General features: G+C 34.3%; 1 protein-coding gene and 1 long non-coding RNA gene across 2 annotated transcripts; one reads left to right on the plus strand and one right to left on the minus strand.

The window, feature by feature from the left end:
* Nucleotides 1-14129: 14129 nt before the first annotated feature.
* LOC18434027 (Peroxidase superfamily protein) lies at nucleotides 14130-19641 on the plus strand. The gene is made up of 4 exons (XM_006844102.4): nucleotides 14130-16439; nucleotides 17849-18040; nucleotides 18362-18527; nucleotides 18891-19641. The coding sequence occupies exons 1-4, from the start codon at nucleotides 16209-16211 to the stop codon at nucleotides 19316-19318; spliced, it is 1017 nt and encodes a 338-aa protein (XP_006844165.1). The 5' UTR covers nucleotides 14130-16208; the 3' UTR covers nucleotides 19319-19641.
* Nucleotides 19642-19895: 254 nt separating this feature from the next.
* Nucleotides 19896-24435, minus strand: LOC148780222 (uncharacterized). Its single transcript, XR_016042070.1, has 2 exons — nucleotides 22239-24435; nucleotides 19896-20301 (listed from the first exon to the last, which is right to left on the minus strand). It is a non-coding gene; the product is annotated as an uncharacterized LOC148780222 (long non-coding RNA).
* Between the last annotated feature and the right edge of the window lie 778 nt (nucleotides 24436-25213).

Here is a 25213-nt window from a genome sequence, read left to right on the forward strand (position 1 = left end):
TAGAGTCAAACATGTGTCATTCAATAATTCTAACAATGTTTGATACTCCTCAATGAATATATATGTACCTCTCCTATACCTATAAGGAATGATTCAAACAATATTAGTATAAATACCCTCACTAGCATCCTTGACAGATGCTAACGGCTTTAAAGCTTTTGAAAAAACCTCAGGGAAAATATATCTCAACGGGTCATCTCCGATCCATTTGTCAAACCAAAAGAGACTGGATTATCCATTCCCTATTATTTTTCAGAATTGTCGTAGACACACAGATTTATCATAGTCAATACCTCTCAAAACATGGGACATACTTGTCTTATTTTTTAGACTTTTAATGAGGTCAAAGTTCAAATCCATTCCATATTTCTCTCTCAGAACAAGCAACCAGAAAGCCTCATGTTATATAAGGATCATCCACCACCATTTTATTAAAAGTGCCGAGTTCATATGTTTCAGTCTCCTAACATTCAATCCTCCATCTTTCATTGGTCTACAAACTTTTTCCCAACTCACTAGATGAAATATTTTCCTTATGTCATCTCCCCACAAGAGATTTCTCATAATTATCTCTAATTGCTTTTCGATTTCTTTTGACATCTTAAATAAAGATATAAAATATACTCAGAAGTTGGATAAAAAGGATTTAATCAATGTATATCTTCCCCACATAGAAAGAGTTTTAACTTTCCAAGTGTCTAATAATACCTCCTAGTAATACTAGGTGCGAGATTACCATTTGGAGCCCACTTTGTGCCCGACCCAAAAACCTAGCACATAAAAATGTTCGGCCCTGACCTCTGGGCTCCATGTTATACATAAAAACATTTCTTAATGAATAAAACATATATTAATAAACTTTTCTAATAAGGTTAGACTAGCGTTGGCCATGGCCTTGACCTGGAAATATTTCGAGCCTATCAAGTCGAGCCCATACCCTGCCTGTATGTTATTGTGTAGACCTAACCTTGCTTTGAGCCCCTAGCCACTAGGACCACCTAGCCTTAAGCCAATTCCCAAAAGAATTGGATTTAGATTTCTTATATTCATTGATTTAAAAGTTAAAAGTTCGACACTAGTTTGAAAGTTAAAAATTCAACAATCTAAGTTCAATCTTTGAAAATAAAAAAATTCACCGGTCTCTCTTGTTCAAAATGCATTATTATTATTATTATTATTATTATTATTATTATTTTCTTTTAAAGTTGGCCCCTAAGTTGGAATTTAGAGGCCTAATGATGCCCCAAGATTGAATTTTACCAAAGGGACTAAATGAAGGAGTGAAAGTGAAGATGCTCTATTGACTTCTACATTACTTACATTGTTTTTTATAGGATTGTATACTATGAGACCATTTATCTTTGGAATAAAAAAGTCAATATCAATCCTAGCAAATATCATATTGGACAACTTAAACTATGGCATAGGTTTTCAAAAAAATATTATTTGAACTTCAAGCCTAATCAGTGACACGCTCTCATGCTTCTGATTTCAAGTCTAATAGCTAGAAATAACCGAAACTTTATACAACAGATTAAGGAAAAAGTTTATATAAGGTTATAACCTTAAAATGTAGAATTACTTTTGCATTTAAAAAATCCATCGGAGAATATTGTTTGAATGTTGAAAAATCCTCTAATAGATCATCTCGACATCGAGATATATGAATATGAAAAATAAAAAAGATTTCAAGTCCCAAAAATAGTGCATCTTGCAATACATTATCTAGACCGTCCATTTTCAAGATTTCCATATGTTTATAAATCTACTTAATTTTAATTATTTTTGGAGTGACAAATTTTATAATTAAATATAAAAATAGATTTTCAAATAATCATAAGAATCTTTTACATCAAAATTTTAAGTTATCAAACCCAAAAATTTGGCAAAAAAAAAAAAACAGATTTGATGAATTTGTTACTTGTTGGAAATAGGGGGCGAAACAACGCAATATAAAGAGAGATGTTGTTAGACTTGGTGCGGTCTGCCACTAGTGGGTGGAGGACCCCCAAGGGATAACTACTTGTGGGAGAGAATCGTGAAGTGAGAACCCGCTTTATATAAAGGATGTTGTAAAGAGAAATGGCCAGTGGGCGTACAACTACAATAAACGTGAATGTCCCAGATTGAATCTGGACCATTTTGTGGTCGATCTAACGATTATGAATGTTTAGTAGTGTTTGAATTTTAATTTTTTTTCTACAAGTCCAAATCATTTGAAATTTTAAGTGTACGTTCTTAAAAAATAGACGAATCTATAAAAAATATTAAAAACAATTTTATATAAATAAATTGACTAAAATACCCCTAAATATTTTGAGGGTATTTTGGTCAATTGTTTTTGTAAATTATTATTTTTATATTTTTATTAAGTGTGCCTTGATGAAAAGAACACACATTTAAAATTTCAAGTGATTTGAATTTGTAGAAAAAAAATGAAAATTCAAACACAAAGCAGCTCGAGTTTGAATAATGCTAAGTTACAAAAAAAAATCACATGTTACCATGGTCTTCCAAGAAACAACCTTTCTTGGGCTCTCTGCTTTCTTCTCTGAAGATCTCTCTTTTTAGAGACTTCTTTTCTTTCCAGAGGCTTTCTCTCTAAAAGAAAATGATTTTTTTTCTCTCTTCGGAACATCCGAGATCGAGTAACAAAAAACTCAACAATCATCACACATGATGGAGCAACGAAAAACTCCATCATCAAACAAGAGCAAGGAACAAAGAACAAAAAAATTGATCATCAACCAGGATCGAAAAATTCGATCATCTTCATCTCCTCATCTAGAGACGGAACTCTTAATCATCGAATTCGATCGAGAAATTCAATCATCTTCATCTCCTCATCTGGAGACTGGAACTCTGAAATCAATATGACCATCTCCATCTCTCGTATACTGTCCCCCTCAAGTTGGGTGTGACCCAACTTGCAAAATACAATTTTTTTCACTCTTTTGAGTACAGTCATATAAAAAAAAAATACCAACGAAATTGGGCTTCTAGACAATAGACTACATCTTAAAAAAATACCACCCTTTTTTTTTCTTTTTTTCTTTTTTTCTTTTTCTTCTCTACATCTTCATTTTTTTTTTCTTTTTTCTTTTTTTTTTCTCTTTCTCAAAGGAAAATATACAAATTATGAAAAATCCATTAACAAATCATGCCTTAAGATCGATTACTTCGGAACCAAAATCATCACGAACACAGCCCCCAAACCTTGCCAAGCCTATCAAAATCATAATCACGGTAGCCATCGATATCTTGATAATTACTGTGGTAGCTCTCAATGTTCTGATATTCATCAGTATCTTGGTATGAATCGATGTCACGGTCCACATCACGGTAAGTATCGACATCATGGAACAAATCAAGGTATGGTGCCTTTTCATGTCTTCGAGGGACCCTAATGTATCCAATATTTTTCTTCAAAATCTCTTCTTCTCTGTGGAGGCCAACCACGTGGACCATCATACTAGCAATATTGGGAATGTGTAGCAAGCCAGCATCAACAAGCTGCAAACTCGATGCAAGATCAGGAAGGTCATGGTTTATCATCCTCTCATCAAACATCTTAGCAGAGGGCCCAACAACGCATTTGTGGTTCATAGGGTTCAAGGCACTAAAGATATATGGAGCATCGATTGCAATAGGATCAGTGGGCACTTTCCTTTTAGCTAAGCATGAAAGTTTCTTTTCATGAAATAGTTAATATATGTAGATGTTGTCTTCTCCGCGTCCCAACTGTTATCTACCATTGTTGACTTCCTTCCCTTATCACCAAAAAAAGAAGCTTTGATCACTAAGGAGTTGTATCGTCAAGCTCTAGCAAGTAGCAAGAGGGATCCCCTGTAGAGAGAGAAACTGTGTGAAGCGCACGTAGGAGAGGGAGAGCAGTCTCTTGGGAGAGAATCATGAAAAACATGGACATTTGAGAGAGAGAAATTGTGGGTCTGGTACTGCGAGAGAGCTATCTTTTGAGAGCAACAACACAAAAGGACGATAAGTGAGCAACAACAGAGATCAGATCTTTCTTGCTCTGATACCATGATAGAATTCATGGGAGTATAATGGAGAATGGAGAGAAGTACAGAGAACACAATATTTACGTGGTTCAGGCCGAAGCCTTACGTCCCCTTACATCCACGAATCCACAGCCCGAACCGACTATATCTTCATTATATTGGATGAATCTTTACATCAAGAAGTATCTTTATATCATTATTTTGGATGAATCTTTATATCAAGGAGTACTTCTATATATAGAGGACATTCACACAATTAGAAGAGACAATTATGGTATGATAACTTGATAACCTAGTAACTTAGTCTCAATCTTCTAAATACATAACTTTATCAAGAGATATATACATCTACATCCATTGTGATGTATATCAATATGAACCCAAAATATATATATCACAACAATATGTACTTTATTAATGAATATATTTGTTTGTTAAGAAAAGGCAGTGTCAAATTAGCTATTGAAAAAGGATAAAGTGTAATGTAATAGTTTACACAATCCAAACTTTCTTGAATTTAGGTGCTTCAGACTTGATGTCAGTTTTTTTGGATTTCTAATTTAGATCACGAGGCTCTAAGTGCATGAGGGCTAGGTTTGAATAGTATAATCTAGGTTGCAAGAAATTCAATTAGCCAATATGGGTGTCTACAGAGTGGCCTTGCCGATGTACATGATGCACTATCAATAGGAGTGTCTTGCTGATGTCCAATATGAGTGGTCCTTTTGAAGTAGATGGTGGACCTCCAGTACAAGTGATCCTAATGACATAGATGGTGGACCATCAATTTGAGTTGTCCAATTGATGCTGACCGCTAGCATGAGTAGCCATGCTTGTTTATACGTGAAAATTTCGGCCGAGCAAATGTAACTTCTGCCTCATTTCTTATTTAAACATGTCGATCAGTGGATAGAGAAAGGGCCCCAATGAATTGTATCCCAGATGAGGATCGATCATCAAACCGCTCTTGTGAAGACTTGTAAAGTACGAAAGACGAAAAATTCACAAGAAATGTTTTGGAAAGGAGTTTTCTGATAAAGAGGAGGAAGACTTAGAAAAAAGTTTTAAAAATATATATAAAATAGTGAAAAGTGATGAGAGAAGGGGGGCTAACCTCAAGGCGGCTTCCCCAGGCTTCAGAGTTGAGCTTCATGTGTTGAATTTTTTCGGTCCTTCGAAGTCCACCAGGCAAGGACGATTGGTATTGATTGGGTTTTTGGGCTTCGGGGGTGCTGGAATTAGGATTTGGATGAGTTGGAGTTAGGGTTTTAGTAAACTGGGATTAAGTGCTTGGGGTTGATATTGGGTATGACAGAGTTTTAGCTTTAATTTGAAATTTTAGAGGACCGAAAATGGGGGGTGACTCCCTATTAGCAATGAGACAAAATCGTGATCTAGTTGGGCCGTTCATTTCCAGTGCTTTGGTGGCCACGTTGGGATCAGCAATGCTAAAGCTTGGTGTCAGTTAAATCATTTAAAAAGTAAGTCGTCATTGATGAAGTTGAGGGGAATAATTATGGGTCGCATAACAAGCTACCCCCTCCTTAATAACAACGTGATTCGGCATGTTGCTAGGGCACCACGTGATCCGCGGCGCTGGTGGTAACTTTGGGCATTGCTATGGGCAGCATCAGTTTCAGTTGGGGCGTTGCTTGTCATGACCATTAGTGTTAGCACCCTTGATGTCAGAATAATCGTTGCTACTTTTTGCTGCATTCCAAGATTTGATGTTTGTCGGTGACTTGAGCCAATGATTCTACAGCATTGCCGGTCATGACGCCAAAGTTGGAACCCCTGACATCAAGTTTACCATGGTTACTTTCCACTACATTCCAAGGTCTGATGTTTGCTGCAGTTTGAACTAATGATAGTGTGGCATTGCTGGTCTTAAAGCTGAACGCAACTACCCTCATCGTTGGGGTAATCATGCCTTTTTCCAGCTATATTCCAAGGCCTTATATTTGACTTGCAGGCTTGTAACTTGAGTTGCCGTTTTCTTGGCATTGCTCCTTATGTTGTTGGGTGTTGCTACCCCCATTATCAAAATAATCATTCCTTTTTTCAGTTGCATTTCGAGGTTTGATGTCCAGCTTGCAAGCTTTTAACTTTAGCCAATGATTTCATAGCATTACTCCTCTCAACTCTGGCATTGGGACCACCAACACATGTTTCTGTGCTGATGTAGGCACCCCCAACTCTGGTACTACTAGTAATGTAGCTGCCTTTTGGAGGCTTGATTTACAAACTTGTGACTTGAGCATTTGATTTTGCGGTGCTGCTCTTCCCAACTTTGAGGTTGGGACTTCCATCGCTTGTTTATGTGCTAACATGTGTACCCCCATGCCTTTTTCTACTCACATTCCGAGGTCTAAAGTCTAGCTTGCCGGCTTGTAACTTGACCCATGATTTTGTGGCATAGCTCCTCCCAACTTTGGCATTGGGACCCCCATTGCATGTTTTTGAGCTGACGTGGGCACTCTCAACTCTCGCGTTGCTACCTCCGGAGCTGGCGCTGGCTTTTGTAAGCTAAGGCCATCTTGAATTGTTTCTTTTAGATTGTCTACTACATTATGGTGCTTCTTGAACAGTTGGGGGTTCTTGCTAAAGTCCGGCTCTTTATTTTGGGCCCAATGAAAGATCGCAAGGGGATTTGGGTTCTAGGATGCTGATTTTCAAGGCTATGGGTGATCTTAGAGTTCATGATGGCTAATATGAGATCCTTCAGTTTCCTGGGATTTCCTCAGCTGGGAACGGGTGTCCACACTACTAATGAAGATGACAGACCACCAATATGAGCGGTCTTGCTGAAGTAGGTGGTGGATGACCAATACAAGTGATCTTCTGATATAGATTGCAGACCACCAATATTTAGCATCCATCCCATGGCTTTATGTCATATTGATGTTGAATGTGGCCAATTCTCTCTGATCACATACCTTTGTGCCTTGCTTGGATGTCTTTCGCCATTATCTTGATATCATATTTGGGTTGTTCCAACATTTGAATGACTCAAAAGGCACCCAAACATCTACCGACACAGGAAGGCAAGATCAACCACATAACATCCCTAACCACAAGGTTACCTACAGCTAAATTTAGAGGAAGCTCACATGGCAATCTAAGTCCAGAAGGGATTTGGCATCATTCCTCAGCTTGCTCTTTTAATGCACATTCATTTGCTCTTTTAATGTCTCATTCATTTGCTTTATGTTACGATGCTCTCACTATAGATTAATTTATCATAACACTTAACAAAATTTGAACATCTATATACCCTTGTTTTATACATAGTTTTTTTAATAAGGGTATTTTTTGTTATTAGGAGGGGTGTGACATCTTTTATATGGGGTGTGACATTACCCATATGAAGCATAAAATGCTACTAGTGTGCTCCATGTGGGTGATGTCACACCCCATGTTGATAATGTCACACATCTCCTAATGACCAAAAATACCATTACTAAAAAAAATACCCATGTACAAAACAAAGGTATATAAATGTCTAAACTTTGTTGAGCACAATGATAAATTACTCTATAGTACCATATATATATGGAAAAATTTTATATAAGGTTACAACAGAATGTAGAATTATATATGCACCTCAAAAATCCATTGGAAAAAGTTGTTTCAATGTTGAAAAAATCTCTAATTGATCATCTCGACATCGAGATGTATGATTATGAAGAAAAAAAAGAAAAAGATTTTGAGTCCCACAAATAGTGCATCTTCCAATACATTTTATAGACCATCCATTTTCTAGATTTTCATCTATTTATAGATCTATTTGATTTTAATCATTTTTGGAGTTTAAAATTTTATAATTAAATATGAAAATAGATTTGGGATAATCTTAAGAATGTTTTTCACCAAAATTATATGTTATGATAAAATTTGAAGGTGAGCTTTAATTGGATTGTTTAAGGTTACAAACTTATAGAAACCACACCCACATATATATATATATATATATATATATATATATATATATATATATATATATATATATATATATATATATATATATATATATATATATATATATATATATATATATGAATTTGTCTAGAGTTAACAACCCCTCAAAATACAAAGGTAAGTTAGATGGGGTTGTGATGGGCGTATTTATCAAAACAATCATTATCTTTTTATTAAAAAAATATTTAAATAAGTAACTTTACCATCAAGCAAGAATAAATTTGAAATTTTTACAAAAGTACAATGGCATTTTGGAAGTTAGTATCCTTTAACTTTATTTGTAGAGTGTCGTTGTCTTTTAGTTAAAATTTCAACTTTATCCCTTATAGAAATGACAAAAGTAACATTTGTCTTGTAATAATATTTACAAAATTGCCCCACAAAAATAACTTTTTTTGAAAAAATAAATTACAAAATTAATAAATCCACCCTTCACAACTCTCTCAATCTTGAACATTTATAATTTGAAGCATTGTAAAGTTTAGATTATCCTCATATATATATATATATATATATATATGGGATTTCCTAAAATTAACAATCCTCCAAATTACATAGGTTCAAGTTAGAGACCCTTGTGAACCGTATTTTTACTTTTACTACCCCTATATTACTTGAAAACCAAATAATCTTATAGAACCCTCCCCCATCTATATGTGCAGTACCCCAAATGATCACCATTAAAGTTGGTATGAATCTCTAGAAAAGTTATCACGTGGGTGTGGGACTTGATTTTTCTATAGATCCGTGCCAAATTTAATGGTGATCCTTTGGGGCCATACACACATGGGTGGGGGAAGGCCATATATATATATATATATGAGTATGGTTTCCATAAGGTTGTAACCTTAAACAATCCATTTAAAGTGTTCCTTCAAATTTTATCAGAACATATAATTTTAATGTAAAATATTCTTAAGATTATTTCAAAATCTATTTTCATATCTAATTATAAAATTTTAAACTCCAAAAATGATTACAATCAAGTAGATCTATAAATATATGAAAATCTTGAAAATGGGCAGTCTAGATAATGTATTGTAAGATGTACTATTTCTGGGACTCAAATCCTTTTTTTTTCATATTCATTCATGTCGACTTCGAGATGATCAATTAGTTTTCAATATTAAAACAACATTTTTCGATGGATTTTTGAGGTGCATCTGTAGTTCTACATTTTAAGGCTGCAACTTTATATAAACTTTTTTCTATATATATATATATATATATATATATATATATATATATATATATATATATGAGTAATGACCCTATGGGACCCTCACACACCCATGTGTATAGGACCCTAAAGGATCACCATTAAATTTGGCATAGATCTCTATAAAAGTTTTCACATGGGTGTGGGACTTGACTTTCTAGAGATCTATGTCAAATTTAATGGTGATCCTTTAGGGTCTCACACACAGGTATTTTGGTCAATTTATTTCATGTAAAATATTATTTTAATATTTTTCGAAGATTTACCTATTTTTGATGTACACACGCTTCAAATTTCAAGTGATTTGGATTTGTAGAATAACAAATTAAAATTCAAACACTATCGGACATTTGTGATCGTCAGATTGGCCCAGATTCAATCTAGGCCGTTGGGCTCATTTTTTCCTACCAACTAGTGGGCTCACCCTAACATCTTATAAATATATATATATATATATATATATATGATGCAACAACATTAAAAAACCATCTTATGCCCATTTGTTTGATCCAAAATTTGAAATATACACTCTTTTCATTCTAATGAATAATCACAAAAAAAAAAAAAAAATTGAAGACACAACCTATAAATTATTGTTTTTGCCCAATTAACATATGCCGTTCATTTTTAGTGAGATTCTTAGATCTAGGCCTTAGAAATATTTGTTCATTTTCAATTTATTTGAATGGCTTTATTATCATTAGATGAACAATGTTAAAAAAAAAAAAAATGATTTTGAGTTTATAAAAGCTAAGACCTTGAAATTCACAAAATGAATGGTCTAAATTTGTTTTTGGAAGAGACTCATTTTGACCATATTTAGGATTCAAATTGAACGTTTTTTTTGGGGAATGATTATTGAGATGAAGAGAGTGTGTATGTAAAATTTGAGGTCATACAAATACCACAAACATGGGTTTCTAGAAGTGTTGTTATATTGTACTATGATACAACCGTTGCACTGGATCATAGCTATATATATATATATATGGGAGTCACTATTGTACGCCTATACGCGAATGGCCCAGATTGAATCTTGGTCATTATGTGGCTGATCTGACGCTCACGGATGTCTAATAGTATTTGAATTTTAATTTTTTTTTTCTACAAATCCAAATCACTTGAAATTTTAAGCGTGTGTTTTTCTCATCAAGGCGCACCTAATAAAAATATAAAAATATAATTTACGAAAAAAATTGATCAAAATACCCCCTGAAATGTTTTGGAAGTATTTTGGTCAATTTTTTTCATGTAAATTTTTTTTGATATTTTTAGTAGATTCACCTATTTTTGAAGAACACATGCCTAAAATTTCAAGTGATTTAGATTTGTAGGAAAAAAATTAAAATTCAAACACTATCGGACATCCGTGATTGTCAAATCAGCTCAGATTCAATCTAGGCCATGGGCGTTTACTGTAAAAGTACGCACCTGAGCACACAACATATTTTCCCTGTGTGTGTGTGTGGAGCTTAGGCTCTAAACAATCAAATTAGAGCTTACCTTCAAATAGTGTCGAGAGATGTAGTTTCATTATTGAAAATATTTGTGATAACCTTAAAATATTTTCATCTTTATTTATAAAGTTTAAAGCTTCAAAATTAGTGTAGATCAATAGACCTATGAAAACTTGAAAATCTTAAAAATTGACAGTCCAAAAATGCATTACAAAAAATACAATTTTTAAAACTTGAAATCCATTTTTTTCTCTTGTCCATGCATCTTGATGTCGAGGATGATGAATTTGAGAATATTTGAGCATGAAAACAACATCTTCTTCGAAAATTTTTGAGGTAGGCTCAAATTTGATTGTTTAGAGCCTCGGATCTATATAAAATTTTCCATATATATGGAAAATATTGAGATTGGTCACTAGCTCATATGAACATATGTGTTCATATGAGCCCAACGGTCCAGATTGAATCTGGGCCGATCTGACGGTCACATACTCATTTCGTATTTTAATTTTAATTTTTCTAAGAATCCAAATAATTTGAAATTTTAAGAGTATATTCTCCAAAAATAGGGAAATCTAATAAAAATATCAAAAAAATAATTTATAATAAATAAATTGATCAAAATACCCTTGAAAAATTTTGGGGTATTTTGATCAATTTATTTTTTGTGAATTATTTTTTAAAATATTTTTATTAGGTGTGTTTTGATGAAAAGAATACACTCCTAAAGTTTCAAGTTATTTGGATTTATAAAAAAAAAAAATTAAAATTAAAATACAAAATGAAGTCGTAATCGTCAAATCGATCCAGATTCAATCTGGACCGTTGGGCTCATATGTTCATATGAGCTAGTGGGCTAATCTCAGTATTTTCATATATATATATATATATATATATCCAATCGAGTGACGTTAATAGAGTTTTTGGAATGTTAAAAAAATTATATAAAGGACATATTGGAAAACGAAAAAGAAAATAATAAAGATTTCATCACAGTTAGAAAACAATATTGCAGTTTGGAATTAAAGTGAAAAGTTAATTGGTATATCTGAAAATTAAATGTAGGGTACAAAATTGCAAAAACTGCCACTGAGTTTCCATAGATTCACATCTTCCAAAATTCCAAACAGTGGACATGCATATTCCATGTTTCTTACTGGGTGCTAGTAGCACCCCTCGCCTATCCTCAAGACAGGCTTCTCTAGGTACCCAAAAATCCCTTAAATACCGATTTAGTCCTGAACGAGTTGTATAGACTCACTTTATATAGAACTTTATAACATATTTGTACATCAATTTTGATACATCAATAAGATATTTGTATAGAACTTATAACATATTTGTACATCAATTTTGATACATCAATAAGATGTGAGTCAATAAAAAAAAAAATCAAAACATATCACACACACCCACGACATGGGCTTGTTAAAATCACCAAGTATTCTAGCAGCAGAGCAAGAGCAATGAGAAAGAATTGGTCATGGAAAACATCCCTCTATGCATAGGCCTGAACAAACGCACACAAGGAGGGAGGAGGGAGGGTAAGAGAAAGGCCTTTGTTTATTATTTTTTTTGTAGATTTTATTGAGAGAGAGAGGCCTCTGTTTCTTTTGTTTGTAAGTTTGATTGGACCCCAAACCCCAAGGTCGGTCCACAAGTGCCTTCCAACTCAGCTGTGGGCATGAGCCAAGAAAGAGAAAGTGTATGCAGTGCAAGCAACCAATTGCAACCACTTTCTATCCTCTTGACTAATGTCACCCCCATTCATTTTTCATGGTTATCCAGACACTTGCGAGTTGTTAAATGTGTTGAAATTTTGTCAGTGAATTGGGAGATCTTTCGTTATGGAGGGGGAATACCATTTTAGAGAGTACAATGAAAAGCAACAAAGAAATTTGCAGTGGATGTACTAGAGATTTCAGGACACAAGTGTCGTATCATTGTATCGAAAAAATTTGTCAATTTTCATAGGACACGGTTTCTATGAGTCCATGGAGAAATAAGTTCCCTCTTAAAAATCTATTTTTGAGATGGATTTTTTTACCTTATTTTTAAGGACATGATTTCTTTCATAGAGATCATGAATATGAAAAGATAAATAAATTTTAAAAACTGAAGTAACAATTTTATGAAAAAATTCGGACACTTAGTTTTAACTGTTTTTAGATGGACTCTATTTGCATCCATCTTTTGGTGCTTTATGCCTCAGGGAAATGCAAATGTATTCCCCAATGCATTAAACAATTTTCCATTTTCATGAAGAAAAGTCTTTGGTAAGTCGGCCGACTCAGCTATGCTTGTGGGGTTTCCCTCCTAAATATATCTCAAAAATGTATTTTCAATCCAAAATTTTAGGGTCCGATAATCTCAACCATGACACTAATCTAACTTTCTTTTTTGAGAAAATATAAATATACATTTTTTAATTCTTTTTTCCATAGTTCATTTTAACTTCTAGTTGATGTAACATTTTTTGACATCTATCTCAGAGATGGACGTTTAATAGAAAAGGGACTGCACAATAATAGGTAAGTCGGCTAACTCACCAAAACCATATACATCTAGTCATGGTCTTTTAGATTATTTTTTCCTCTCATAACAAAGTAATTTCCAAGAATCTCTCGTACTAGAATTTTAACAAACAATACTTTTATGGAAAAGCATACAATGAGATCATTTATATTTGGTACAACGTGATCATAATTAATCTTGACCATTAGATGTGAAATTAGATGGCTGCATTTATTCCATTGACCAAGCTCAAAGTTCAAAATTTTTTTTCTCGAACTTTGTAACACACCCAAGCTATCAGATTTCATATCGGATGGTTGTACATAATTGTGACTACCTTGAATTAAAAGTAAATGATCTTATTGTATACAATCCTTGCATCTCTCTTGTAAAATTCGCACCGAAGTATACTATCCCTACTTTTGTTGCATCTCTCAAGTAAAATCCGCATTGAAGTATGTCTTAACATTTGATAAAAAAAAATTTTGTCTTCATGCAATAAATCCCCAACCACTCGATTTCACATCTAATCGTAAATAATAATTGTAAACTCATTATAGCAAAAATAAATAGTTTTATTGTAGCTAGAGAATCCTAATCAAGAGGAACAAGGAGATTAGAGCCATTAATCTTTTTCATAGAGTCACGATAATAAGGTTCTCACGCATCTATATTGCGTAAAGCCGTAAACCCTAAATTTCTCTGATTTGATAAGATTAGCCTAAAAATCTTTCCTTTCCCCTTGCTAAGTTGAAAAATCTAGAGTCTTAATAAGCAAGGGTCCTGGCATATCTTTGTTTTTCCTGATGAACAAGTTTCCTCCATAATAAGGTTTATTGGCATATATGATGAAAGATGATTTTTCATTATTGGATTTTTAAAAAAAAATTATTTTGAATAAATAAATTTTTTTTATTTTGAATAAATAAGAAGTATATGTTTTTAGTTTTTATATTTTGATTATGAATTTGTATATGTTTCTTCTTTTTTTTTTGTTTATTTTTTTTTTTATGCTACTTTACCCTTTTAGAATTAGTGATCGAGAAAATAAGTTATAATTTTACTAAAGAGCGCATGTTGTACTCCTAAAATTACTATACTGCTAAGAGTCACGTAAAATCACAATAATCGTATTCAAAAGAAAAACCTTGAATTTTGACTTCTCCACACCTGGATCTCACATAAAATTGGTTAGTTTATATTAAATCTTGAGGTATTATTTTTTTCAAGCCCAGAGAGAATGGCTGTGGACTGATAAATGACTGCCCAATGGCATGTGCATTCCATTATGCTCCAATGAAAATTTGAAAGTGTTTAATTTAATTGGAGTTTTTTACTATTTTATTTAATTTTTTAAGTCAACCAATATTTTTTGATAGGTATTTTTTAATTCGTTCAACTGTCCTTCTTTACATGTATGGCCTAGTTAATTTCTCCTTTAATTTTATCTCATTTCTCATGCGCAAATTTATTTCCTAAATTCATGCTATTTTGTAACTTCTTTCTAACCTAAATAGAAATATTATTTAAAGGAAAAAACTTATATAAGGGTGAGGTCCTAAACAACAAATTAAAGTTGATCATCTCGACCTCAAGATGTATGAGCATGATAAACAAATAAATTTCAAGTCTTAGATAGTGCATCTTGTAATATATTATCTTGACCATCAATTTTCAAAATTTTCAAGTGTTTATAGATCTGCTCGATTTACACTATCTTTTTAATTTTTAATTTTATAATTACAGATAAAAATAATTTAAGTTGTCATAAAGATTTATGATACTGAAACAACATATTTCAATACTATTTGAAGGTGCGCCCTACTTTGATTGTTTAACGCCTCGGCCTAATACAAATCACACCCTTATTCAATTCGTTAGGATTCAGTATTTACCTTACAGAGAACAAAAATCTGGTTGAAACAAAACCTTTTCATAAGGTAGGACTGGCAACGGGTTGGGTCTGGCCCAAAAAAGTAAGAGGCCACAAACACTGACTCAAGGGCTAGTGCCAGTCCAATTTGGCCCGGCCCGGCCCAGCCCAGCCCAGCGCAATTTTTCTGTTGTTTTTTCTTTTATTTTATCTTCACTTACTTTTGGCCCAAAGGGCCCGGACTTGGGCCGGTTCTCTAGGGACAAGGGGCCAGGCCAGGGTCCGTCCAAGCCAAGACCGTGCCACCATTATTATGAGGTTCAAAAGGCATACGCCTACGGGATTTGAATGCTGGACGTATGGTTAGAGGTCACAATGTACTCCCTAAAGGGCTGTACAAATGAAGGGACAAATAAGCAACAAATAGACACAATTCAAAATCAACACTCCCACGTTTCTATCAAAAGGTTAAACCAAATTTGTGAGTAGGAAATTGGAGAAAGGCACCACATATTCTTAATTCCTTCTTAACTACGAATTATAAAATAATGCAAATGAGATTTGTCCCTAACCACAAGAAAGAGAGAGAGATTTTGTTTGGAATCTTGGACATCGACTATGCCTACTCCCATATAAATTCGTCACATTCAACAAATACGGATCTACACATTTGGCAAAATGGCCAAAAACCATTACTTTTCTCATAGAATAAAATCCAATTATGGAAACTCTCATTGAAACTGATTAATTTAAGCTAAACCAAGTCAGCCTTGGAAAATCTTGTATTATAATTTCCACACGAAATTATGTCACAAAGATGCGCAATTACCTCTTTTAGAATAAAGAGTTTGGTGTATCTAATTTAAACTTGGCCAATGTTAGTTGTATCCTCACCTGACTTAGGCCACCACCTCCTAAAATCAATCTAAAATAAACAAGCTTCCTCATTAAATTAAACAATAAAAGGTAAAAAGTACTCATCAAAGAAAAACCTTAGGTTTTTGACCTTATGAAAGAAGCAAAAATTAGAGCAATGAACCCTTCCCTACTGATATATATATATATAGAGAGATATAAATGATTCACCGTGATACCTTTGATCTATTAATCAATCACAATCTCTCTCTCTCTCTCTGACAGCTACAATGGCTCATTCAAGTGCCTTGACACCATTCCTGGGGATGACATTCATTCTGATGAGTATGTTTTTTACATGCACTCATGTGGAGGCGGAGTATCTGAGCCTGGACTACTATTTGAAATCGTGCCCCAAGGCTATTTCGATAATCAGGTCTGAGATGGAGTGTGCAGTGCGGGAGGAGCCTCGAATGGCCGCCTCCATCCTTCGTCTCCATTTCCATGACTGCTTTGTGCAGGTTCTGTGCTTATTCTTTACACAACCATCTATATGCTAAGCTAATAAGCTCAAGTTTTATATTCTTCTCAGATTCGAACTTGAGATGTAGTACTCTGATAATCATCTAAATCAATCAAGCCAAAAGACCATCTTAATGAGAACTTAGTGTTGAAGGAGAGACTCGAGAAGATGGCACCGGTTTGAAAAACAATGGTAGAATGGGCGTGCAATTTAACGTAGAGATAATCACAGAGAGGTTTGGTGTGATTTTCTAGGATAGAATGGAGGAATATATACGGCAAAGGCCCACAAAGTTTTTTTTTTTTTTTTGTATCTAAGAAATTTACTAACAGTTTAGCCATCTCTCTTTCTGCACGAAAGAGGAGAGGATGATTTTTTGCATGCTGCTTTTGAAACTCATTGAAGTGATGGATGTTTTTTCATTCTTGGGTAGTAAAATGTGTTCTATTACTGTTTAAAACAATGTTTTCGGACTTGGCCGGGTCCACTTGAACTCGGTCAAGTAACTCGGCCTCGTAAAATATAAAATATAAATATATTATCTAGAATAATGTTTTTGCGTGATTTTGATAGTTTTTAAGATGATTTGAGAACTTTTATAAAAAAAATTTCAATTTTTTTTAATATCAGATTTTTGAATGATATGTCTTTTATAGCTTCTTAAGTCTTTTAATGATTTATAATACCTCTTTTAATTTTTCTATTTTTAGCTCCTTGTTTTTAATAAAATCTAATAAAATCTCTAACTTTTTTTTTATTCTTTTTGACTTCTTTACATTTTTTGGTGGTGCACATGCCTAGGCCAAGTGCAGTAGAACCAGGCTGACTTGCTAGCCTTTGCCAAGAGTCGAGTACACTGCCCGAGGTGATCTTAAAACATTGGTTCAACAAATAAGAAGGAACTATTTGAAATCGTGTTTTGAACAACGCAGTTTTTCAAGGAATATTTGGCACAAAAATCAAACAAACTAGTATTCGAATCATACAAAAACAAACAGTATCTTTGTGAGTGTCAACCTATTATTTCTTCGGGCTCGTAATTGGCCTTGCTTGGCCCAATGGGCCCCGGCCTTGAAAAATTGGGGCCTGGGCCACGAAATATGTCGTGACACCTAAGCCACTACAACTTGAGGTAAGAGTTGGCCAGTGTTTCCCCTTAGTTTTTCAAATTCTTTTCTTTTCTTTTTTATTTTTATTTTCTTTTGGGGTTAAGAATCTATCAAGCCAGGCCATGCTAGGGCCCAACCTAGATTGGCCACTATTACTTTTAAATTTAAGCTTAATGAAAATGTCACCATGTCCCTTTTATGGCAAACATTACAACAAAACTTTGTGTAATCTCATTGAAGTCTAATGGCCCTTCTTTATAGCAAAGAAATCATGTGATTTTTATTTATTTTTCAACAGGGATGTGATGGGTCGGTTTTACTCGACAACACCGTTACTCTCCATGGCGAAAAGAGTGCAGAACAGAATTTGAATTCTCTCAGAGGATTTGAGGTGGTTGACAAGATAAAAAATAAGCTTGAATCCGAGTGCCCCGGAATTGTATCTTGTGCTGATTTGCTAGCCATTGCAGCAAGAGATGCAGTAATTTTGGTAAACTTCATGCTAAGTTGGCTCCGTTAACCCTCTTTCAATAGATAAGTGAAGAGCTCACGTACCATGAACCATATGAACATGAGAAAACTATGACCAAAGTTTTTTATCATATCCAATCAATGGATGGACCATAGAGAGGGAGTGGACCTAGTACTTGGATCATTTCATGTACTAGTGGGTTTCACTGTCCCTCAACCCAGCATGGTCCATCCATTCACTTATGACCTTAAACTTTCTATGGTCATGTCGATCAGGTTATATTTTCCCAAGAAAGAAAGGACTAAAGACTAATCACTGCATGTGCATTTGTGTGCGTAGGTTGGGGGGCCATATTGGGAAGTTCCGGTGGGTCGAAAGGATTCGCGGACCGCCAGTTTTGTTGGTGCGAGCACAGACATTCCTACTGCTAACCAAGGCCTGCTTACTCTTGTCTCCAAATTTCTTGTAAAAGGCCTTTCAGTTACAGACATGGTAGCTCTAGTAGGTAAGAGCTACATCACCTTAACTGAGATCATCATGGTAATTTGAATGGAAGAGCTTGTCTTTTTATATTTACGGCTTTGACCCTCTAGACCAATGAGACTCTTTCAAATAGTCACCAAAGGCCTCTGACTATCAAAACATACTAGTCCACACACATTCAAATCAGCCAGTTGACCACAACGTATCCCTAATAAGAGAAAAACCCTTAAAAGAAAAACTAAGATTCAAATCAAATGGGGAAATTTCCTTCAAAGGGACCACTTTATTTCATCCTTCATTCTTATTATTATTCTTTTGAGTAGTTAAGCTAAGTCTAACCACAGTGGTGAGGCCTCTATTCACTAAAGCTAAAATGTTTGCTTAGGGTCCCACACGATCGGAGTGGCTCGTTGCACCAACTTTAGAGAGAGAATTTATGGTGACTTCAAGCTAACTTCCGGCATGAATGGGCTGCTTGGTGCAGCATACCTCAATAATCTACAATCTATTTGCCCGGAAAATGGTGCAAATGGTGATAAAACCTCTGCCTTAGACTATACCACCCCGACCCTCTTTGACAATTCTTTCTTTCAAATTCTTGCGAGGGGAGAAGGTCTGTTAAACTCTGATCAAGAGATGTATTCGAGCCTTTTTGGGATAGAGACTAAAAAGATCATTCAAAGATATGCCGAGGATCCCAATGCATTCTTCAAGCAATTTTCTGACTCGATGGTGAAGATGGGCAACATCACAAATCCAGAGAGCCAGATATCAGGTGAAGTTCGAGAAAATTGTCGCTTCATAAATGCATGATTTGGCATATATTGCCAATAATGTGATGAGCACTAGTGCAATACACAAGCCTCATTATTATTATTATTATTATTACTGTTGTTGTTATTGTTATGAATGTTATCAAGGAAATAAGGGAAAATTCCCATGGCTTTTTTATTTTTGGATTGTTTCGAAGGAGTATAACAATAGGACTTTATGGAAATGAATATATGGAAGTACATCTAATCCAACAGATGAGAAGGTAAATTTTATGTTAGTATGGTACACTGAACTGTACCTGATCCTTCTTCAGAAATGATACTTTATTCTTATGGAGAGGTGCCATCATCTTCATCTATAAAGATTTGGAAAAGGGGTTCTACCCCGTATATTCAGAATGGTTCACTAATAACTTGATTTTTGTTTGAAAACAGTATAACCAGGCCAGTAAATCAGACCAATTTGTGGGCACACTGCTCAGAAATTTACAGAAATTGAAAACTAAAAACAATACATAAGAAATAGTTCAGAAATTAGAGATGGATAAATAAACAAAGGGAAGAGTTAACATTCGTATTTTTTTAAACATGGGTTGGAATGTATGCCATACTTCATAACCAAATAACATACAGAATCACTTAAATATACAGACAAATATGGCCATAATATTCAGAACTGGAAACTAAGGGGAGAGGATGGGGGATAAAACCGAGTCTCAAAAATACAAGCTTATCTTATACAGATGACAAGAATAGAAATAAATCATAGGCACCTATATTATACTCAGACATACCATAAAATACAAGATACGATACCTAGCTTTCCCATACAAACTGATTACATTATACACTAACCCGGTAGATTACATGCACTTTTTTTAACACTCCCCCTCAAACTCGAGAAGCTTTGAGATAGAGCAACTGGAGTTTGAACAACAATTTTCGGAATCTAGCAGTTGGATCTTCATGTGCATAGTTTCAGATTGCTTGATCAACAACCACAATTGGACCTTAGATTCAGAGCTTAGAACAATAAGATACAAGATGAATCAGCAAGCAGATTAGGACAAACTCGAGCAAAAACTGATCAGCAAGCCGCATAAACAAAAGGCAATAATAGAGCAGCTCGAGCAATGACAAATCAGCAGACTTCAGTAATGGACAAAAACTTCAAATCTTCGCCAGAGATAGAGAAAGAATCGGGACAACTGAAAAAACAAAGTGGCAACTGAAAGAGCCAACACAACTCGTTTTTTATAGTGCAAATTCGAGACTGGTTCATCAGCTCGCAGACAAGAAAATACAGGATCGAGCAATAGCAGAGCATCAGACTCTGATATCATACTTTAGTTGGACAGGAAACAAAGAGAAGTACCCTAGTGAACAATGGGAACAAGGATTCTTTATTTTTTTAACAGCCGCACAAACCAAAGAGCAATAGGAGCCACTTGAACTATTAACCGAATCCCCAATGTCTGCTTTACATTACAATACAAAGCATGCTCATATTATTCAAATCCAAGGAAAACACGCAACACAGCCCAGTATGTGGATGACCCATATGCACCAAAAGCAAAGATAATTGTGCACAAAAAATATTCTCTCTCTACCTAAATGTGGCTACCATGTCCATACAGCATGACCATCTTACTATCTTCTACAACTCAAAAGAAGTACATGCTCATAACCACTAGGCATTAGAAGAAAGACACAGCACTACAAGACAAAAGACAAATATAAGAGATGACAAATAGTTGAAAACTGAAGTCTTCATTTAGAGAGAAAACCTAGTGTAGATAGTCGAAAGAACAAGTATGCTTGAAAAAGCCAACAAATCCTAATCGTCCAAAAGAACAAGTGACCAAAGAACCACTCGCTGACAGTAATGGGCAGGATCAGGCAACAACAGACTTGGACAGACAGGAGCAAACTGGGATAGGACGAAAATGATCTACGGCTCTGATGCCATGTTAGAGTCTCAAGTTTCTCAGAAGAGACTCTAAGTATCCATTGATTAATATGACTAAACAGGCTTGTTTTATATAGACAAATGTAGATGACAATAATAAGAATAAATCATAGGCACCTATACTATACCTAGATTTACCATAAAATAAAAGATATTATACCTACCCTTCCCATACACACTGCTTACAATATACACCTTCTATATTAACCCAGTATACACTTTCTTTAGGAAAATTGTTTCATGCGGGCCGGACCTCATTTCTACATATGCGGTCTAGAAAGTGTAAAGCATCCATCTTGAAGATGGATGCAAGTAGGTGTTCCATCTAAAAACAATGGAAACTAACGGTCCAAATGTTTTCCTACTAGAATTATTATTTCTAGTTTTTAAAATTTATTTATTTATTTCATATTCATGATCTCCATGTTAGAGATTACATGTCCTTAAAAATTAAGTCTTAAAATCCATCTCAAAAATAGATTTATTAAGAGGCCCACATTTCTACATATGCGGGCTTGGCTGCATAGAAACCGGTCCCTTTCTTTAACAAAGTGTATTTGAGATGGTTAAAGAATTATTCATCTCTCTCTTTCTCTCTCTCTCTCTCAATGTGGCACACACATATAGACACCACTTCTATCTAGGCAAATAACATAAAGAAGGTAAGCATACAAGTGCCTTCTTCCGTTTCAGATAACTAGACAAGGTCATGTAATCTTGTATCCATTGGAGAGCATTTTTTTTTTTTCCCAATTTGAGAGCAAACTGAACATGAATCCTCTGAAAATATCAAATTGGCAGCTCTAATTGTTTCATATATATACAGAGAATTATAAGATCAACACGGACCAGCAAAACACAATGCAAAACCAACTTGGAAGCACAATGACCTTCAAAAAACAATGCAATGGAAGCAAGAGGATCAAAACTATATGATTCAGCAGGGCCTCACCTTTGCTGAAATGGAAGTAAACGTGTTAAGGGTTCTTACCTTTTGAATGAGCATTCCATTGCCAGTTTCAGATTGTGCTTCTTTCAGAGAATAGGGCCGTGTTTGATAACCATGAAAAGGCGAGAAAATTCATAATTTTCTCACCTTTTCAGTGCTGGGGAAGCTTTCACCCATTTGTTTGGATGAAAGTCGGCCAAACAAATTTTCATGTATTTCTTTGTCGTTCCCTACTACATGCAACGTCGAAGACCACCAAGATAGTTGTATGCGACTTTCTCCCATAGTGAAAATCATCCCACCCTCAATAAATGAGCATTTAATGCTCAACTTTTTAAAAAGTGTAGAAAATTAAGTTATTTTTTAGTTTAAAGCTTAAAATCATACCCTTTTTGGAGAGGCTTTGCTTATTTTTTCTCTCTCCTCAAAGAGTACTCTATCTCTCCTACACCTCATCTATTTCTTTATAGGACTCTCTCACTTCCAAGGGCCTACCTTTCTCTCTCCTTTTCCCTCTCTCCCTCTAGATTATCTCTCTACTAGAACCTATTATGATCAATTTAGAACATATTGTATTAGTTTTTCATATGTCTTAAAAAAGTGACTGTACCGATTTTTCAGATAAATTCTCAAGGAAATTGATTGTTCCAATTTTTCAGCTAAACTATCAAAATGGAAAAAGTGATTGCACCAACTTTTGTGATGTTTCCAAAATCCCAAGTAATCCCTGAGAATACTTCGAATTTTGAAAACATTAGAAAAATTGGTACAATCGCTTTCCCCAGTTTAATAATTTAGTTGGAAAATTCGAGCAGTCAATTTCTTTTGTTTAAGAAACAATCTTGAAAATCAATGCAATCACTTTTATAGAGAGCATCCGGATAACTAGTACAATATGTTGTAAATTGATCATAATAAGTCTCTAATAGGTCTTTAGTAGAGAGAGAATCCAAAAGGAGAGAGGGGAAGGATCCTAAGGAGTCAAGGGAGAGAGGGGAAGGATCCTAAAGCATAAAGGGAGAGACAAAGGTAGGCCCTTGAAAGAGAGAGTCCTAGAAAAAAAGAAGTAAGGTTAAGCAGAAATTGAGTATAGTCTTGGAGGAGAGAGAAAGAAAAATCTTAGTGGCTCAACCATAGTTAGCAAGTCGGGGATTTTCAATAAATCGGCTTACCTTAAAGTCAGGAAAAATCATTTTTATTTTAAAAAGTCAGATGAAAAAATCAGACAAAAAATACGGATCGGCAAAAATACTTCATGGAAAGATATCGCCAATATATCGGACTAGGCTAAAAAAATCGGAGTAAAAAAATTGGATAAGTTAACAAAGATCACAACTACTTCATACCAAAAAAAAAAATACACGATATAAATTTTCACATTAAATAATTTAACGAAGATCACAACTACTTAAAAAAAACAAAAAAAGTGCACCATATAAATTTTCACATTAAATACTTCAACAAATATCAAATCCACTTAAATATCAACATAGCCAAAAAAAGGCACAATTTTTTTTTTACAAATATCAAATCTATTTAAATATCAACATAGCCAACATACACCATATAAATCTTCACATTCAATACTTCAACAAATATCAAATCTACGTAAATATCACCTACCCAAAAAAAAAAAGGCACAATTAAATATCAACAAATATCAAATCTACTTAAATATCAACATACCCAAAATCTACTTAAATACTTTAGCAAATATCAATATACCCAAAAAAATGCACATTTTTTTTTTTATCATTAAATGCTTTAACTATGGTTAAGTCACTTATAACTATGGTTAATATAAAGGTTACTTTATACTTTATATAGTTGTTCTCATTGAAAACTGCTTCTTCAAAACCATTGGTGAGCTTGAAGATTTTTGGGAAAAAGATGGAGCAAGGCTTTGGAAGACCTGAGAACAAGAAGAAGCGTGATAGAACTCTCTTCTCCCCTGATCTCACTGATAAGGAAGCTCGATAGAACAGCAAGGTCTTTGGAAGACCTGTGTTTCATTGAAACAGGATATGCTTCTTCAAAATTGGGGATGGGGGTTTTGCTTTGTGAGTTTGAAAAAAGCTCAAAATTGGGGATGGGGAGAGAGAAAATCAAATGGGGTTCTTGGGGATGCGGGTTTCAGGAGCATGAAGATCATGAAATTTGCAAGAAAATGAATATTAGGTTTGTTGATGGACATAATACGTTTTTTCAGGAACATGAAGATTATGAAATTTGCAGGAACAGGGGTTTTCTCTGTTAGGATTTTTTTTTTATGGAAATAATATGTTTTTTTAGAAATTACACATCAGGATTTTTTTTTTCTTTTTTTAAAAAAATACAAGTAAAAATGATTTTTTTTGGGCCCGTCTAATTCGTTCTCCAAAAAAAGCATTTTTAACGTTTTAATGAAAAAAACGCGATTTTTAGACGAACTTTTCAAAAAAACGTTGTTTTAAACGTTTTTCAAAAAAAACGCCGAATTTTTCAAAAAATCAGCGATTAATCGCCGGACTATGGGCTCAACCTAACTGAGGGTGATTGAAGTCTCATTGCTAATAAATAACTCATGCATATAAAAGGGGCTCCAAACTAAAAAAATAACTCAACTTTTACACTTTTAAAAAAATTGAGCATTAAATGCTCATTTAATGAAGAATGCTCACCCTAAAGTCTCCCTAAAATTGGCAGAACCAAGGGCAAGCGAAGTCCCATTACTAATAAATATCTCATGCAAATAAAAGGGGCAGGTTTATAAGCTTTAAATTAAAAAAATAACTTTTTAAGCTTTTTAAAAAGTGGGGTATTAAATGCTCAGAGGATAGGATGATTTTGCACATCATTCACCATGGGAAAAGGTCGTAGACCACCTATCTTGATGGTCTCCGGCTTTTTCTATGACAAAAAATTATGGAAAAATACATGTAATTAGCAATTTTCATCAGAATAAATGGGTGAAAGTTGCCCAAGTACCGAAAGGTGGGAAATTCACGAATTCTCGCCTCTTCACGGTTATCAAACAC

This window comes from Amborella trichopoda, chromosome 10 (genome assembly GCF_054954075.1).
Source record: "Amborella trichopoda isolate Santa Cruz 75 chromosome 10, AtrichopodaSantaCruz75HAP2 v2.0, whole genome shotgun sequence".
In the NCBI taxonomy this organism is placed as follows: Eukaryota; Viridiplantae; Streptophyta; class Magnoliopsida; order Amborellales; family Amborellaceae; genus Amborella; species Amborella trichopoda.